The 20,349-nt window shown below is 46.7% G+C and overlaps 1 protein-coding gene across 3 annotated transcripts in view; it reads right to left on the bottom strand.

Annotated features, from left to right (window-relative positions):
- Positions 1–20,172, bottom strand: part of LOC106744813 (homeobox protein 5-like) — a 268,696-nt gene extending 248,524 nt beyond the window's left edge. For all 3 annotated transcript variants that reach the window (XM_014619852.1, XM_014619853.1, XM_014619854.1), the window contains exon 1: positions 16,517–20,172. In XM_014619852.1, the coding sequence (XP_014475338.1) occupies positions 16,517–17,769 (1,253 nt within the window). In that variant the 5' untranslated portion in view covers positions 17,770–20,172. The remainder of the gene's footprint in view (positions 1–16,516) is intronic.
- Between the last annotated feature and the right edge of the window lie 177 nt (positions 20,173–20,349).

Raw genomic sequence — 20,349 nt, 5'->3', positions numbered from 1 at the left:
CCCCCCGTCCTCCTGTCCGCCACCCGGCGCGGTTCCACCCATTCGTTCCGAACGAACCGATACCCCATCGCGCCGTCTCTCTCCCCCTCTCGTCCTACCTGTCGCTCTCTCTTTTTCTCGCGCGCGGGCCTCCCCCGCATCAAAATACTGCGGAGAGCGCATTAAGAGGCAAAGTCGGTCCGTCGCGCCAATTACATTCACGGCGATGGTCGTTCTCCCTTCTCGATTCCGCCGGCGAAGGAATGAATTCCACGGGATTTAAGCGACTCGGCGAGAGACTCGACGATACTTTCGCTGCACTTTACACACGTCGCCGGTGAAATAAAAAGCAGCCAATTTATTCGGGGGGGAAGGAAGAAACACACCTCGCGTGAGGTAAAGTGAAAAACGCCGGGATGAACATTCTCGTGCACGTGCGCAGGTGTGAAGCAGCTTACTAAATATCTCATATTAATGTGCGATTACGCTAATCGATTGGTCATTTATATCGGGAAAGTTTCCGTGGATAATGCGATATGTTAATTGCAACCACAATGACGCACGTTCGATTCCTAAGTACACACCAACGCAAAACACGCACGCACTGTCGTACGTTAATAAACGCGAGGCTTTATGTTAGGGGCCGCGAGGAATGTTTCCGGGACATAAAGTTGACGGCATTTAGCAATGACGCAATTATTCAAAATAATCGGTCGCTCCGCTAGTTTCGCTTTGGAATCGTTTCCGCTCGGCTGTTGCGAGGCGCGGCGAACTTCTTATTGCTCGAAAATGTCAGAGCACTCGCGCGAACGTCGAAAGTTTAAGAAAACTGTCGCGAAGAAAAAAGGCCGCTACCGCCATAGCCATCGCCGCCGCGACGAGGGTGAGAAGCCAAAGTTTTCAGTAGGGAACCGACAAGAGAGAGAAAGAGAAGGAGTGAGGCCGGTGGCAAAGTTTTACATAGTTATTCCGGGTTATTAAATAACGTTACCCTCTCGTATACCCTTAGTAAATAGCGCCCGCCGACAGCTAGATAGAGAGAGAGAAAGAGAGCAATAAAAAGAGTAGCTACGACCGACTCGCAATATATTTCTCTCTTTTATGGACAACTTTATTCAGCATGTTTTAGCATTACGCCGCTAACATCGGCGGAAGCGGGCATTAAATGAAAAACGTCGGCCTTTTCGCCCGCGATATTAGAAAATGTATTTCGCGATTCAGCGGCAATATGAATTCGGAGTGGCGCACGCATTTCCATCGGCACGCTTAAACTTTTATTACGCGATAAATAACGCGATCGGAAACCTTCGAACTAATTAGACGGTACTTTACTACCTCGCAAAAAAGCAGAGCGAGAGCGGCGAGCGTGTGAGCGAGCCTCGACTCGCTAGGAATGAAATTTACGCGATGCGAGTGCAATCTTCCTCGCGCGCGTTCGCCGTTATACGATGGTCGAAATAGTGGAGGAGAAAGGCGGAGATACTTCACGGCAATTGAGACTAAATTGAACTCTACCTGGAAGTAAAAGAAATCGAGGTGCAGTTGCCTCGTTCGACTTTCACGTTGGGCAATTCGATTACGAGTTATGAAAGCGATTTATACCGGCGTACTACGCGCGCGTCGGAACACCCACCGTGTAAAATAAATTCGGGCCGGGCCACACCGCATCGTGTCGCGTCATCGTGGTGTGAGACTTAATTTCCAGCAAACATATTCACGCGTGCAAACACATTGTTTGGAGAAAAAAAAAAAACGTGTTTGCGGCACCGCTCTCGTGTCATTTAGTTTCGAAAGCTCGGCTATACGTACACAGCTGTATATCTTATCGGCGAAACGAGTATTTTATTCATCAGTCTTTGTCAAGGCTACGCTCGGTTTTAGATTTCCTTCGGTAGGATATATGCTGATTTTTCTGTCTACGCCTCTCTCTCTCTCTCTCTCTCTCTCTTATGAAGGTATTTTTCTCAAAACCGGCAAGATTCTTTCACAAAAACGCGCGACTCGTCTTTGGACAAGTGAGGATGTAGAATTAATTAAATGGATTTCAGCAACGGTCTTTTTGTACGAAGATAACGGATAGTTTATTACTTGCGAGCAGATAGTGACGCGTATAAAGAGCCATGTAGCAAATTCAATGTCAAATATTCCTATTGACAGAAGTACCTTCTGCGTCGTATTATCATATCGTGACTCATACCGTCAGGTGAGATAACTCGATATAAACGTGAAACTTGACACACACGCGAAGCATCATTTAGCGTTCCGATAAAATATGTGGAATATCAGCGTAACGTTGCGAAATCATTTTATCACTTTGTGTATAATTCTTGTAAAAATATTTTGTAGATGTACATGGAAAAAAAAAACAAGAATAAAAGCACTCGATATTAATTTTACGATTGCCGGTGTTTGTTTCTTTTTTCACCGCGCGAGAAAATAAAGATCGCTAACATGAAATTATTTGTACTAAATTCGCAGAAGGAAATAAACACGCATGTTTGATGCAAATTCAAGCATTATATTTTATTCATTACCCCTGTCGTGCGATATAACACTGAATGAATAATCTCGCCTGTATCTCGAGAAAGATCGCAAATCGCACGACTCACGGTGCGAGATAGGCAGGCAAATTAAACAAGTGGGGGAGAGAGTCAAATGGTCTTAAATATTCAAGTATATTCAAGCGTTCTCGTAGACAGTTTAATGCGGATTACGATTTGCGTCACTAGCCCATTTTCGACGGTATGATAATTACGCTTCTCATTTCGTGCCACTGTTAGCTCCACTTTTCACGTTGCGCTGACGCAAAGTGTTTCTTTTCCAAGAAAACAAATTAAAAAGATTGGCATCGGCACCGTTGGCCAAGTTAATCGTAGAAGTAGGAAGCGAGCAGAATACGTCGTGCCTTATCTCGCGATAAGCGTACTCCAGACGCGCTTGCGCGGGCGGGCATGCCGGGCTTTTATATCCGTAAGGTTCATAAATTAAGCAGAGCCCGTTAACATCGAAGAGAAACAAGGACGAGGAGTGGCTGCCGTGTTGGCATGGGGTCGACGAGGAATAAATTTAAACGCGTCTGTCTGGCACCTAAATGTGTCTCGCGAATTATTGCTCGATTTGCGGGACATTCGCGACGCCGAACCGCCACCGGTGTCCCCGGTTCGTAGTAAAGGGGGGAACAAGAGGAGAAAAGGAAAGGAGAAAAGCAGAGGGAGGCGGAAAGCGAAACAGATCGAGATTTCTTTCCGCCGCGATCAAACTCTCGACAGCGCGGCGCATAAAGCGCCGCGATATACGAGCGGCAGGACGGTAAATTTTTATCAGGCACGCTGAAAAGGTTTAACGCGTGTTTCATCGCCGTACCGAGTGTGCCTTAAAATTAAACGCGCCTTCATCCCGAGACTCCGCTCGCCACCGAGCACGGTCGGACCGTGAAAGTTTTATGAATCCGGCGAATGGCTCTGCAAATAGTTCGAATAAAGTAAAGGACCGTGCCGCGCGTGTTACATGAAGCGCCGTTTAAAATTAATTCCGCGGAAACGCCGTTTGTTCGCCGTGCGAACGCGGTTAGGAGCGATGATAATCCGTAATACGTACTATTCGCGGTCGGAGAATATTAATTTCCGGGATCGGCGGGGTCGAAATAATCCCTGTTGCGCATCCGAGAGCGAGAGAGAAAGGTGAAACGGGGTTAGGGGGGGAAGGGAGATAGAGCAAATCGATACGACATCACGGGAGCAATAATGGGTTTCTATCGTTGTGGCGGAATTAACGCGAGCAAGGAACGATCGACGGTCGCGAGCTACTCGCTCGCATACCACGACGCTTAAACGTGGGTGGCTCGTTATCAGCGCAAATTACCTTTGCTCCTACGCGCTTAATTTAGTTCCGAGCGTGCAATAATAATGTTCGCATGACGCGCGAAATTGCCGTGGATCGATGATACGAGATTCAAGATCAAACCGAGTTCCGGCAGCGAGCGAATCGCGATATCACGCCGACGGAGACGCGTTCAATAGCGATTGTCCGCGCGCTTCTTGCGTGCACTGTGCAAACTCGCGCGGCAACAGAGATCCATTGTTAACGGTGTCGCGTACAGTCATGCCTTCCTTCTTCCGTTGCTTTAATTGCTCTCGAAGGATCGGTCAACTCGCGAACTTCGACGTATATTGTAGGCGGACCGAGAGCCACTTTATTCTGTCAAACCGGTACCGAGTCCCGCCAATTTTATAGCTAATGCAACGCATTAAATGTTCGTTTGCACGCGGCAAATGAGTAAATTGTTAATATAAGCGCTTCGAGAGCCCGTAAAGCGCCCGTTTAACGATCTCCATTTGCGGTGAAAAATTATGAATTTCCCCGGGCTCTCTGCTGTGTATTTCTTTGATTGAATATTCTATGTCTCGGCCTTACGCCGATAACTCCGTGATGTCACGAATAAAAATGTCACAAACGTTTATTATTTCATCGCGTTCGTAATGAAACGCGTCGGTAACGGTTTTTTAACGGAGCAATGTGCCGCACGGAAAATATTTTCGCGGATAATCGCGAGCAAACGCGGATTTTTCAAATGTTTAACGAAGGCTTATCGCGACACCGCGCGCATGTAGCGTGCCTTTGTTTAATCGGTGTGCGCGCGAGAGACGCTCGAACTACCTGGTACATATACTTCGAACACAACCAGGTGCGTATTTCTGATGCTATCGGCTCGGAAACACGCCACGCGGCGCCGTACTGCGTACAATCAGCGCTGCAATAAATTACGTTCCGCGTGTGTTCTTTCGCGTAGATCCTCAACGACGGGAAGCCAAAAGGAGATACAAGGGCGCGTCTGAAAAAGATGTCCGCCGACGTGGGAAAGACTGTCGTCCCAGACGCGAAAAAGAAAACAAAAAACGGAGAAACGAAACAAAATGAAAGATCGCTGTATGTATGTAATGCAAAGATACGCGATCGAGCCTGCCGCGATATTCGCGTAAAGTGCTAACATTTGTCGGTACCTTTAATTAGCGCGAGATGTTGATTACAACGACAGTAGCAAATCACCGTAATTTTATGTATTTGAGATAGCACGATTTAGAATCGCGCCTCTCGCTGCTACCGTAGTATAGCGTGAGCCGTCGAGTCGGAATAATTAATAACACCGATAAATACTGCCTTTGGTCTCGGCAGAGGAAAGAAAAAATCAATTTCTTAAATCCCCGGCGTGGATAAACAACGGGGGATAATTTACGGGCGAGTTTTCGATTCGGCTTCGTGGCAGGCGCGCTTCGCGACTGTCGATTTCTGCCAGAGTTTCGGAACAAGTGAAAACTATAATTAGCCCATTACTCAATACCGAATGTGTTGAAAGTGATCCAAGGCCTCGACGGAAATACCGTGCCGGTCGGCGACTGAGGCGTTATTCGCCGCGGTCAAGCCGAATTGACGACGATCGCGCTGGATTTAAACAGCCAGCAAGCCCGCGCTAACAACTCGCGCGCGAGCTTATCGACGCGATTACTCTATTTAACTTTATTAATATCTCAATCAGCAGCGCTTATACCAAACTGGACAGAGACTAATTTCGCGCGACGAAAATATCGCGGGCATTCTTCACCGGCGTGATTCGAGTGGCTGAGTGCCATAGGCGCCGACATGTTTCGAAGCGGAGAACATTTGAACGCGGAAGCGCTACGAGCCGATAACGGCCGGCGCGAGCGTCGTCCGCCATTGTTGCGCACGTCGCTCACTCGCGAACGTGAGAACGCGATGATCGCGACGTCAATTTTTTGCGAATCAAGATCCTGGAATAGACTCCGCTCGTGATTCTTCGTGCGTAAAATCGCTCTCAAATGCGACCAACCTCGGTTACATCAGTTGTCAAAGCGCGATATAGTCGATGTTTGGAGATTCGTGAGCGTCGCGTATCTCCTGTTCGATGGCTCCACTCGTGACTATATATCAAAACGACGAGTATTAATTTACATTCCGATTTGCGGAAAACGAGTTTGGAACAAAATCGAAAACTGTCACTCGCGCTCTTCAACCGCGTACGCACTGAAATTAACGTGAATTTCATCCGCGAATGTGATCGAACGGTCCAACACGTAAACGCGCGCGAACACAACTGCAATCGGTGGATCTCGAATCGCGCGTGTGGCGCCACCATAGTATCAATGGCGCTATTTATGAATGTAAATTACGGACGATCATAATATATATTTTATCAACTACATACCGGAATTTGTAAATATCCGAGTCAAAATTTCCTTTCCGCATAAATTCCGCGAATTTCATCAAACTTGAAGGGCCAATGTCGTTTTTTTCTGTGTTGGATTTTAAAAAGCAACATTTTCAAAAGTATTTAAGATTCGATTGTTTCAATATTTCACCTACATTTAACCCTTTGCACTCCGCTGTCGCCGTAGCGGCGACATGGTTGTTTTGCTGCCTCGGCACTTTAAGAAATTTTAAGTCCTAAAATTTATGTTTTTCTTTTATAATATAAGTTAGAATATGTTTTGTTATAAAATAGCTAAGAAATAAAAATTTTGTTTTATTGAAACGACTCTATTTTTCTTCTACATCATAGGTATGTACTTGGAACTAATAGCCTCTATGCATTACTAGGCTGGAGTGCAAAGAGTTAATCTTTATTTTTAATTTCAGTTAGAAATGTATTAATTATATAACTTAGCGGAGTTATGTGTATATATTATGACATGAGGAAATATTTAATATTTAATATAGGAAAATAACTATTTTTATTCGCGTAATTCCCCTATTTTTGTTTATGGAGATTGGAAATTTCAAGGAATTTAGAGATTCAAGAGTGAAGAGGAAAGAGCTGTAAAAGCAGTTGTGCATCAACACAAATTTAAATTTGGATTGGATACAAGAACAATAATAAACAGAAGTGAAAAGAAGATGTTGGCAAATGTGAGACTTGCAGCACAAGAAGCATTATTTAAACGCATAAATCAACACTTGCGCTATTTGAGGCAGATTTTATATGCAGGTACAAATTGACGGGAAATTGAATCAGAATTTCAGGAAGCTATAATTATTTGTCAATGACGAGGATTGCAAAACCAGTTTAAAATTTGACTCGGATGCTTCTTCATTCTTGGTAAGTTTATCAAACGTTCATTAAACCCGGAAACTTGTATAATAGATGATTTGGCAGGCCTTGAAATATATGATGTATCATTGCCCGCATCTTGGTGTCCTTCGTCCTCTCTCTTGGTTTCTCGATTCAATATCCTGACTATTCTTGCGTCGTGGCACTGACACTCGCTTAGATACGATATAATCGAAAATATACGTATTAAATAAAGCGAAGCCGACAAGAATCCGGTTAATTATTTCAAGAATCTGCAGAATATTTTAATCACCCGACGGAAATGATAACTAATGCATCAATACATGTATTTCGCAGTATCTATGTCACCGACCGGTTCGAAATGTAATGTATTATTCAGAAAAAAACGTAACATATGAAACCTTAGTTAACCTGGCAACATCTATCATTAAAAATCGAATTCAAATCTCGTGCATAACTACATGCTAATTAGTTGTTGCAGTTTCGAGTTTATTGCTTCTATCCATACACTGGAAATTAATTTAAAAATTGAGCTTGCTTACTTGCTGTTACACTAGCACCATCACCACTGAAAACACACGTAGAGCATTCTAATTAAAAAAAAAATCAATATGATAAAAGTAATTGCTATTTATTTGCTTTAAAAATGTAGCCCAAACGGAAATTGGAAATATTCAATAGTTTTGGAAATATCAAAATGATACAACATATGCGTGTAAAAAATGACAGAAAATAGAGTTTAAAATAACATTCATCAAAGTGAATCATGAAGCAATAGTTTTCGAAATACATAGAATATTAAATTGCTCCTTAAAGAATCAATTAATTAACATTTAATTATGTAACAAGTCTCTGAATTTAGTAAAGTGATTTTTGATAGTTTGTATACCTGATTAACGAAGATACACATGAAGGAAAATCTGACTTGAAAACCCAGGATAGAATTTAAGTTTTCAAACCTCAATTTCCAAATTGATCTACTTTTGATATTTCTGTAATAAGATTTTTTTTTCAAGCGCGTTTTTTAACGTCGATAGCATCGCGACTCGGAGGTGACGAGTATTAGCGAATTTAAATACAAAGTATAATTTTAAATTACGATTAAAAAATTAAGAAACAAGTATAACTTTGCTAAATTTATCACTTTACATACGAAGTGATATTCTTTAGAAGCGCTAATTAAGTCAACGTATGTATGTAAAATATACGAAGATCTATAGAAAACGCCGCGAAGATTAACTCGCTTTCACGGAAAATCTCGTGCCTAACCGACATTTTCAGATATGTTGCTGACCAAGAGTCGTGCCAAATCCACATATTTTCCTCGTTTAAATGAAGTATTAGAAATCATGCGTTAAGCGTCTATGGCACTTGGCCAGTTATTTGATAGATAACATCGCCGCACTTAGAATTCACTTCTCAACCTTTCTTCCCTAAAATATTCGTATAAATTGCGCGACCTGCTATGCTAAAATATCTTTGTGTGATAATTATATCACTTTTGCACATCTGCCTAGCAGACTCGCCTTTATTAAAGCGTTTAATTACAATGTTCATACAAAGAACTGAGAGATTTTCTAAAATCGACTCTATTTCAGTCTATTCTCGACATCGAGTCGAGCTGGAGTCGACCAGTTTCGACGCGACATAATAGAAACGAGCGTCGGACAAAGCGAAACGATCTGATGCCTGCGGCCATTGACGATAAAAAAAAAAGGAAGAAAAGGGAAAGCCCTCGGTATCGGATAACCGGACCAGGATCATAGTAGTCCGAATTGAGTTTCGGACGCGCGTAGCAAAGGCGATTCGCAGATCGTGCTGAAATCGCGAGTCGCGGGAATTTCCATCGGCATGACCGGACGACCTCCGCCAGAGTCCTCCCCACTCTGGTGTGTTCGCGAAGAGCGAAACGAAGAGCTGCAGAGGAGCCGAGAAGAACGGATTCGACGAAGAAAGAGACTGCGGCAAGGGACGGGAGTGAGGTGCGGGGGAGGGCGAGGAAAAGACGAGCGCGAAGGATCGACGGAGGCTGAGGAGAAACAGAGGAAGACGGAGAAAGAGAAAACGGTTGGACGGACGTAACCTGCCGTCCACGGTGAAGAAAAGCTCAATACGGACGCTGTTTCTGCTTTCCCCGTGCTCCGTTTCGCGAGTCGGCCTTTCTGAAGCGTGTTTCTGGGGAATCGTCGAGCAACCGACTTCACCTCAGACCTTCCCGAGGCAATTTCGACGGTAACCACGTGTGTGTGTGTGTGCGTGTGTACGCGCGCGCGCCCTTATATCTGTGCGCATCCTAGACGTGCACGCCCTATCTGCTAGATTGATCCTGAACCGCGAGTATTCCCGTTTGTCATAGCGCGCCGAGATTCCGGAAAATCGATCGAGAGCGGCGCGATTTTGTCGGCGAAAATTGAAAATATTACGGACTACATTTGTTATTACGGTCGTCGTGCTGAAAACGCTGCGCGTCGTTAGGACTCAAACCGGGCATCCGCGGTTCCGTAAGCGGTAACATAACCGTTACGCTAACCGACGCGACGTTATACGTGACCAAATACAGTTGAGCTTCTTGGCGGACGGAACACTGTACAGTCCGTTTCACGTGGCTTACGTTACGAGCAAATACTTTAATAAATTTCCGAACGACTCTACGATCGGGAAAATTTAAGGTCAAGTGCGAAGCTACGAACTCAATTAATAATTAATGTCAACGGTGAAAATATTTTAATAACTTAAGTTTCTTTGAGAAAGGAAGATCGTTTTTTTTTTTATTTATTACGTGACACATACTGTGAAAGATTTCTAAGAGTGCAGACCGATCTATAATCTTTTTTAATCGCTATCCGACACAAAAACCACCGTTGTTTCAATTATCTCGCCAAGGTCATTTATCACACAAAGTATTATTGTGCGAAGAGCCGAGATCCGATCTCGATTCTATCATTCCTCATCGTGACGGCTGAGACGCTGAGTAAACGATACTACAGGATGACGTACGAGAAAGCAGTGCCATATTTGATCTCGATGTCAATAGGAGTTTTCTCAGTAACAAAAGAATAACAGTGTAACATCTAATATGATAAGTGATATTCTCCAGATGTAATATAATCTCGTTCCATTCATTACCTATAAACCATCTCGACAATGACACTGAAGGCTTATGCAGACGGACTTGCAGAGTCGCATGGATGATGCATAAGCGCAAAAAAAAAAAAATCAACCGGACACGTATTTGATGCGAATGATAAAAATATTCATTGCGTTCTTCACATTGGATACGCAAATATTCGATTTTTTCGCGCATGTAAATCCGTCTAGATAGACCTTCGGCCTTTGTTACTTTTTCGTGTTCATCCTGTAACACTATCGAAGCAGGGACATCGGGTGAAAGACAACCGAGAAAACGTCGGCGAGGAAAAAGAGAGGAGAGCTGTGCGGTTACGCAAGCCGCGCCGCCGCGTCGGATTAACAGTTTCGACACGCAACGATGCACCTGTATAGCGATTTTCGTGACGTCGCGGCAATTTGGCGTGTTTAGCGAACGACTTGACGAGTCATTAAACAGAGAACACTGGCAATTAATTATCACGTTTGCGTAATCGCCGCTCGGCGGCGGTGGAGAGGTGTGGTTGCGCAACTATCACTCATTCTGCTCTGTCCCCTCCCGCCTCCTCCTCGCCCCCTCCCCCCCTCCTGAAACCCGGGACCTCGCCGACCTCGCCTCTCATCCCTCCTGTCCGGTACCAATCATCCCACGCGGCACCCGCGACTATGTGCGCCGGTAACCTTAATTTTTCTTCGCTAACGCGATCTAGACCTCTGCTATGCGTCCCCCTTCTCCCTTCTCCTTAATTAGTTGAAGTGTGCACATTGAAGTCCGTTGTCTAAATAAAGTATGTTTTTGAGATTAATCGATAGTTGAATTTTTCTCTCTCGCGAGGTGTTAGAAAGATTTCTCTATATCTGAGGTCGTATGTCATACATCGAAGATAAATTTGCCGGTTGATTTATGTTTTTTGTACGGACAAATGACGGTGTGCTTCTTGCGTAAGCTGTCATTTATCAGGGATCGACATTTAAGATTCATTCCAATCACACGTTAAGTTTAAGAAGATGCTCGTATGGATGTATGGAGCATGCTTGAGATTTATCTCAATTTCTATTGAGTCTCCTATCGTATAGAGCGGATCGTGATCGCACTGAGATAGCATTACGGAGTGCGCGTGTCGATCAGCTGTCATTGCGCAAGCCGACAGAATTACGCCAGAACCGTGTAGAAATTTCGAAAAAGGAATTTGCCGAGAGGGAACGCTGTGTAAGAGGACCGGTCGCGACCATAATGGTCGGATTGCCATTCGTTTGAAATGTCCGGCGACGGCGTATTCGATCGCGAAAGCTTTAACCTTCCGTTTGCACGTGCTTCGCCGATTAATGGCATTACGCAACGCTTTGATATCATTCAGCGACACATGTCGAATGTACAAGTGTACTTAACTTACTAAAAAATTAATTGCATGTCAATTAAAAAAATAACCTTTGCACTACCTGCACTAATGAAAAAATAATTACAGCTGGATATGAGAGAAATGTATTTATATCTCACGTATTTTAGGTATAGACGTATGAAAAGGTTGATTTATAAACTCAGGTGATTTAATCGAGCCAAGTTTGCGTATAAAATACTCGATGCGTTTTATGATAAAACATAAAGAGCATCACAAGGTTTCGCATTCATGTTTAACGCTCGCACGTATTTTTTCCTTACGCTGTATAAATTCTCAATTAAGATTACCCTCGATCCTTGTGCAATTAAGATCTCATAGAGAGCCATTTAGCCACGACAAGTATACGAAGCAAGTATCCCGATGAATATTCAGAGAAGCTCGGCGGAAGTAATAGCGTGATTCCGAGAGTAACCCGAGTAAATCTCCGAGAGCTAAATCTGCCTCACGTTCCTTCTGTTCTTACGTCCCCCTTCGCCATAATCGGAATCGTGGTAAGCCGAAGGATCCAAGAAGAATGCCGTTCGCTGTTTCGTTACGAGAAACTAGTCTACATTTTTAAGAAATCGATACAATGGGGACAGCCGATGATTGTCGGTTTAACCGAAAAATAGGTCGAAAAGGAGGAAAAAAAGATTCGTCGCAGGCCTTTTTTTTTTTGTTCGTGTCATGGGACAGACGACAAGGCGGAGACGTCTGGGATGGTCAGCACATTGGGGTAAAAATCCAAGCGTTCTAGGAAGTATGTATGTACGTAGAGACAAGGGGCCGGTGGGTGTTATAAATCAAGAAGAGGTCCGTAAAGAAAATGTCGGTAGTAAAGGATGAGGGAAGAAGAAGCCGGCCGGACCAGGGAAAGAGGAAAGGGCAGGAGATCGTGGCGACGGTAGGAGGGGACGCGGTCATGATCGTACATCACCGACGGTATTTACGACGTACCACCGTAAATCAATGATCGCACGAGCTGCGCGATTCAACGAAATTCCTTTTCCCTTCCTGTATATATATGCTCCCCTTTCCCCGCATCCCTTACCAACGCGTGAGGAAAGCACGCCGTCCGTCCTCTTCGACGAAATCGATGACGGGATGGAATCTTCTCGCGAGCAAGCCTCCCTGAGCAAGGAGAATGTCGGAAGATCGAACCCTTACGATCCCTTCGCGGCCCGCGACAGATACCGTGCGGATTTTATCACAGTGTCCAATATTAAGTTGTGGAGATGGCATCTCATTTTTGACAATTAATTCGACGAAACTGTTGCTATAATCGCAAGATCGAGAACTGTAAAATAATCGCAAGTAGAGCGTGTGTCAAATCTTACGGTGCTAAAAATGAAGTGCTAATACCGGCTTACGCAAGAACAGGTGAGTCGAACGTAAATCGAAGTTGCGCATAACTGCGCAGAATATAGAGTGTCTCGCTGAGTTCGAGTATATAATATATACGTATGAATCATTCTTTTATATTTCATGCACGTTGGTCGATTTATCCCTGCGTTGAACCGCCGTGTTTCACTTTTGATCGTACGAAGGCGAAGTAATCGGCGAATGGGAGACGCGAAAGGAACTCGTGTGGCATCTCGAGCGTGAGAGGACTAGGATGAGACTGAAGAGAGGAGCGGAAGAGTGACCGTGCGGTTATCCGATTCGGTACAAAGAGGAACTACGAAGCGAAGAAGAAAGCCGAACAACCAGTCGGATTAGCACAAGGCAAAGCGTTATTTGTTCGGGCCCTTTAAACGTCTTTTAAAGCGTGACTTCTGGTCAGTCCCGAAAGGATCGTTTTAAGAAGGTTTGGGACAGACCAGGTCAGATCTCCTACGTCGTTGAACTACGGTTACGCCACGAGGCGTTGCCCTTTGCGCTTCGCAGGGCCCTGAAAGAATTAAGCGTTCCTTTCGCCGCACACAAAAGGACGCTTCCTCTTGTAACTGATCCCGGCCGATCCCTACGAAATCATATTACGTGATCGTCAAGGATAAATGTTCCTTCCAATCGCGCTTCTCCGTTTTACCTTCGAGGAAAATCGCTCGATTCACTCTCAATGCGACGTCTTGGAACGCACGATCTGATCGAAATATCAAGCTTATCACGAGATAAATAATAAATATATATATTTTAATATTTAAATCGCGTGAGCTATTCAAAACTGAGACAATCGTTGTGTACGTCGTGGATTTAACGCTAGTCGTTACGATGCGGCATTTCCGCGTGTTACGACGTTAACTAATAAAGACGTCTAAAAACACTACTCGCATATATACTGAAAAAAAAAGTATTACATCCAAGTCACATTTATTCGATTCGAGTAAAATGATTAATATTTCTTGGCAAATATTTATTAGAAATATAATTGACCATGTACAATATGATATTCCCTTCGTATAAGTATATTTAAATTGATAAAAATATTGCTTGATTTAAAAGGCTGAAAAACAATTACGTTTACTTGATTCTAGCATTTTTTTTCTGCGCAGTATGAGTTGAGCGTTGGACGTTAGACGCTGTTCGCACGTGACGAAGGCGTCAGATGCGTGGTTCTAAGGGTTAAGAATAACTAAAAGACCTGAGTTGTTCAGTTTAGCGGATACTCGACCACTTTAACTTTTGTTATCCAAATCAGGTAAAAGTAACGAAAAGTCAATTGAAGCAAAACCGCAAGGTGTCGACGTGCGTCAGATCTGCAATGACTCGAGAAAAGGCGAATGACAGGAAACATCTCGGTCACTAAAGAGGGTCCTAAGTAGACAGAAAAAGGGCGCTTATGACTCTTCTCTGTTGAAGATTTCACACGCATTGATGCTTTGCGGTTCACCTCCAATTTGCCAGTCTCGTGTCGAAGAACAATATTTTTCCGGCTTAAGTATCCTGAGCAAATGTGCTTTTTGCCTTCCATGCGTTGCGCAGAAGCTGCGGCCGAGCACGTAGCGCGTCTCGATGAAGGTAGTCGTAAAAAGGAACGCGGAGCGAGAGAGCGAAAAGGAGCGAGATGAAAGTGACCTCCCGAACAGATCTTTCAAAGGAGCCATAAAAGCACAATGAGGGTTTAGTAGGAAGGCGCCTTCGTTTTCCACGCGATGGAAAATGCGGGGGTGGCTAGTCAGGGAAGTGGCACGGGGGTGATGTAAAGCCGTGACTTTTGGCTTCCAGAAAAGTCGCGCGCGTTTTTTTTTATACGAGCGACGCGCAGGATTACAAAGAGTCAAAAGGGCTTCTCGCGCGCCCCGCAGCCCTTTTAAGACCTCTGCGAACAGCTGACGGTCTAAACTTAGACGACGGCAGCGCACGTTCTCCGCACTCTCCGAGCGTTGTGCGCTATTTCGAGGCGCGTATAAGCGTGAAACAAATAACGCGTCGCTTCCGCTCGAGGCGCGTCTCGCGTTTTAATCGATAACGAGAAGCGGCCGCTTGTGCATCGGGAACTTTCGATCGGCGGAGAGACCGCTGAGTAATCTCTCGGTGAAATCACGTCGCCGTACTATAGATACGGGAAATGCAGCTTACCTCAATCGTCACATCTCCATCGTCGTGAGCAGACGTAGACGAGATCATGCTCGCGTGATTGCGACATCGAGAAATCGAAGTTCACCGAAATTGGACGGTGATGGATGAAAATGAGTTAACCCGTCAAGTAGTAGTTTCGAGTAAATTGGCTTTTAAAGGCGCGCAATTTCGCGACGCCAATTCAACCCGACGTGTGTGATTTATTTTTCTTTTTTCCTCGTGTTTGGTAATATCGTAGCTCGATTAATTCTCGCGATACGTCAATTCATACCGGAGTCTCGATGCCGCGTTTTCGCGACGAAGACTCGCTTAAACTGGACTTAATTCCATTAGCGAAATTAAGGCAGCACGCCACGCGCGCTTTAATTTCGGGTCGATGCTGCGAGCCACTTCGTTAAACCGACGAATTAAAAGCGCCACTAATGCGGTCCCGCTCGAGAATTAACTCGTACGTTCGAGACGATTTTCGTGAGACGGGAGTAAATAAGGAGGACGCGGCGGCGACGCGCGAGGGTGTCAAGGAATTTCTCCGTTCTGAGAAATCGACGCGCAACGTTTTGGGCTTGTATATGTTACGCCAAGCATTAAACTGAACAGTGGTTACCAGCATTGTCATAATTAAAATTGACAAGATAAAAGTGATAAAGTAATACAAGTTGAGAAATATTACGCGAATAAATTCCGATAAGAAGTACCATAAAAACATTATGAAAAATTTACGAAAGTGCGTCATAGAGGAGAAATGTTTGCCGGCACTGGAGATAATATCACGGAGAAATTTGCATAATTCCCATTTAAATACACGTTAATTAGTAATTCTGCATAAGTAGTTTCACAACATATGCGTTCACACGTTATTTACTTCACCGTGTCACGTGTTTATTACTTAATCCGTTAGTCGTAATATTTAATAAATACTATCCTAATACTTGTCAATTTGTTCTACATTGTTTTCATGTACGCTTTGGCGCCTAGTTTATAGCCAAGTACTGATGAAAGGAAAAATCGTTTCATGAAGTAGAAGAAAATAATAGAAAAAAAAAGTTAGTGTATCTGTGTGAAATATATTTGGTCTATTCCCTGTAGCTGGACTGCCTGCGCTAGTTCAAAAAATTTACGCACACTGAAGCATGAGAATTTTCTACGTACGCTTCAACGTGAATGTAAATTTCTCGATCTGGCGCGGCCCGTTCGGCTACAGAGAACAGACTAATTGCAACCATTCATAGGTGACAGATATTGCGACTAACGAAGGCTTAAGCCGTGATAATATTTCGAGTCTGGTCAACGATCATGCAGCAACGTTTTCCCAATGCGAAACGCGAGAGAAGTGGACACTTCCAAATGTTCTCGAATGCAAGAAATGACATTTTTCACGGGTTCAAGTGAGAGAAACTCTCTTCACGTTTCCGCTATGAGAAAAAGCAACGACGGCACATGGAAAGCTAACCTGATATAAATGATGACCCCGTTGGTGCATATCCTTTTCCAGCCACGTGGCACGCTGATCGCCGACTGTTGCTGCTGCGACGACGACTGCTGCTGCTGCTGCGTAACCACCGCACCACCGCCGTTCATAGTCAACACCACGTTATGTTGCGCACTGTTACCACCGTTATTGTTAACACGCGACGGCTGCTGTCGCACAGCCTGCTGCGCGCACGCCGCGCCGCCAGGATGATGATTGTTCGCCGTTAGACCGTCCTGTCCCGGCTGATGATGAAGATGACTCTCGGGGCTGCCGAGGCTACCGTAGGTCGTCGTCGACGATTCGCCGCCGGTGTCGGACCTCACCGAGTCGGCACTAACACCACCACCACCGTCACTAACGCCGACCGTCAACGAGGAGGCGGCGGTCTGGCTGTCGAAACTGTCCTGCCGGGCTTTGCCACCCTCGTCCACCGCTACGCTCGTCGCCTGTTGCTCGTTCTGAAGAACGACGCCGTTGCCCGGGGCGTACGCGACGTCTTCGAGGCCGACGCAGCCTCCATCGGGGGGATTCGCACGCGCGACGATTCTACCGGGCGTGCTGTAGTCGGCGTTGATTCGCGGGTACGCGTCAGCGTGGTGAAGCCGCTGATACGTCTTCACGGACGTCGAGAGGTCCGAGTCGTTCTCCAGCTTGTTCTCCCGCGACGGCGCGACGCGCGTCATCATCACCGTCGTCGTGGCCGCGCACGTCGTCGCCGATTGCCCCAGGCTCGCCTGGCGATAGAGGATCGTCGCGTAGTCCTCCTCGTCCTCGTTGCCGGCTAAGGAGGACGCCGCCCGCCTGGACTCATCGCCGTCCGTGTACTCCAGCGAGGACGGCTGCTTCAGACGGCAACAGGCACCAGCGCTGCCGTTGTTCCCTACGACCCCGCCGCCGTCGCAGTATACGGCGGTTTTGGCGGGAAACGTCGCCGCCGCCGTCGCCACCTGCGGCGTCTGCAGGATGCCGGTGTACGTCGTCTGCTGCGGTGACTGATAACCGACCGCGATAGCGGCAGCAGCGGTCGCGGCGACATTCTGACCCACCGCCGTGGCGTACGCGAAGTTCTCCCCCGACACGTACACCAGAACGCTGTTCTGCTGTATAGCCTGCTGCTGTTGCTGCTGTTGTTGCTGTACCACCGATTGCTGCTGCGGATGATGATGCTGGTGATGATGGCCGTGATTCGGGGGAGCAGGGAGCGTGGACGGCTGCTCAGGCTTGCCGGCCATGGTCCAGCAGCGCTGCGGATGACCCCGACGACACCCACGACAACATCACTGGCACGACGTGGCACGTAGCTCGCCTACGCGGGTAATGGTACTTCCGCATCCTCCGAGCGGCTGCACGATCCTTACGCGCTCGGCACCGTCCAGCGGGCACGGCGGGATGGTGAGCGGGTCGCGCGCTCCCCGTGCCTCCCGTTCTCTTCCCGACACTCGTAGCGCGACATAATACACCGACCACGTGAATACTGTGTATCGCCGGCGGAGACCGATGCGGATAATGGCAGTCGTCCGCGTCTCAGAGCCGGCGCGTGTTTGGCGCGCGTAGTACACGCTGCCGCAGCTCGCCGGTCAATGGCCGTCTAACCTCCTTGACGCGGCGGGGATCGCCGGGCATGGCGCGATCCTTCCTCCTTTCCCTCTTCTTCCGAGCGTGTGCGAGGCTTGTCAAAATGTCGCGGGACACGCGAACGCGATTCGAGACGCCGCCATCCGACCGGCTCTTCTCCTCTCAGAGGTACCGTCTCGCCGACTCAGCGTCCCTCGGCGCGGACGACTCCTCTCTTTGGCGCGAGCGTTGCGTTCCGCCGAGTCGCGACTCGCCTACCATGTCGGCGGACGATGATCCGATCGAGAAGGTGACGGTCCGTTCGCGAAATCAACGAGGCGAAGATTCCAGATAGCAACACACGCGCTCCTACCGGCGGACGAACTGCGTCGCGACGAAATCGGAGCGAAGGTCGCACACTGCACGGTACACGACTCGGTAGAATATGTCGCGGGGAAGAAGTCAACACCAGAGAGAGAGAGAGAGAGAGAGAACAGCGGTGGTAGCAGTAGGTCGTGTCAATGCCACGGTCCAACTCGCGTTTTACATTCACGGTCACCTCGTCCCGACCGAGACGCGTTACACTCCGACAACGGACGGACACGGTTATGTCATCGTGTAGGCAGCGCGATCACACTATCGCCGAAAGAGACGTGGAGGAGAGAGAGAAAGAGAGAGAGAGAAAGAGAGAGGGAAAAAAAAGGGGGGGAAACGTCACGCAAACACGATTCTTACACGGCGGACGGGCGGCGAGCCATCTCCCTCGACACTGACTGCGTACTACGCGGTTAATCGCACTCAACTACTCGGCGGGATGGCTCGGCTCAAGTCGTCTGTAGTCGGCTCGATCGGTAATATGGCGCGAACGCGCTCGCCGTACAAAAAACACACTTTACGCCGTTGGCGTAACGATTCGGGTTAAATCGCGCACGGACGGACGAGCGTCGTGTTATGACGCTGTGTCATCGTCACAGCAGCAGCAGCAGCATCACCACCACCACCACTACCACCACCACCACCACTGCCTCGTGCCACCACCACTACCAGCGTGACCACTCCACACTACTACTATCAACGATACCACCACCACCAGCAGCAACACCACTACTACTAGCGCGGTTGCGAACTCGGGCTAAGTTAACTAACCCTCTTCGGCCGAGCCGAACACCTGCGCGCTCCGCTTCTCTCTCGCCGCTGTCTCGCTTCTCGCTCGCTCGCGGATCCTACATACGTCGGCCGATTATTATATTTCGTGACAACCGGCGGCCGCGCGCGACGCTCCGATAACGTCTCGCGCGCCGATCCTTCGACGTCCTGCGATCGTACGCGCGCGTTCACTCTCTGCCGGCGGGACACGGACACCGCGCGGCACGCCGTTCGAGATGCCGTTGCCTTACCAGATACCTGTGCGTACGCGCTACGTTTATACGTAACTGATATTGGAAAAATATGGCTCCCACCGCATACCCAGAAACCTCTGCGGCATCCCGACGGCTGGCTGGCTCGCGGCCACTCGCACACGCCACTAAACACGTCGCTGAAAACATCGACCCTCGTTGGCGACGGTGCCGCTATCCGTCGGCGGAGCCGCGCGTTAACTCCGCGGTTGACATTTGCGCACTTACTAAACCCGATATCTGATTTTCTCCGTCCCTCCCCCCGCTTTCTCTTGCGCAACGGCATGAAATTCTCTCGTCGCAAATGTTACAATGTCGCGCCGACATGTCCCGCATTTCCGATTTCGCTTCTTCTTCTTCTTTCGTGATCATATATTTATTATCTTGTACAAGGAAAAAATAAATATATATATATACACACATATATATGGTTAAAAGCCAAATTCAGTCGTGGTTTATTTTTCCTCGCTGAAGCAAAAAGCCGGAAAGAGCCGAGACCGCGGTTGAAATTAATTGGCATCGGTGAAACTGACCACAAATTGAATAATGTAACACTACATGATTACGCAATTAAATTGCGTTCACTCGCGGAGAAACGATAGGAGGTAGGAAGTAAAATTACGGAGGGAAAATTACGCGAAACGAAAGTGTATACGGACGATGAGAACGGGATTGTAGATTTAGTCTCGCAAGGTCTCGAAATCGATCATTTCACAACGTTGTACAGTTTCAAATTTATTTGAGACGCTCAAAAAAGGATACTAATCACCATTTTTTTTTCTATAATAAATAAGATTACAAGAGACATATAGGGCTATTTATTAAAATTCGCTATAGTAACCGCGGACGAGTACACGACCT

This window comes from Dinoponera quadriceps, unplaced genomic scaffold, assembly GCF_001313825.1.
Source record: "Dinoponera quadriceps isolate SergipeBrazil2010 unplaced genomic scaffold, ASM131382v1 scaffold1308, whole genome shotgun sequence".
NCBI classification, from domain to species: Eukaryota; Metazoa; Arthropoda; class Insecta; order Hymenoptera; family Formicidae; genus Dinoponera; species Dinoponera quadriceps.
Note: the sequence above shows the minus strand (reverse complement) of the source record. Positions and strands in the feature narration are given on the sequence as shown.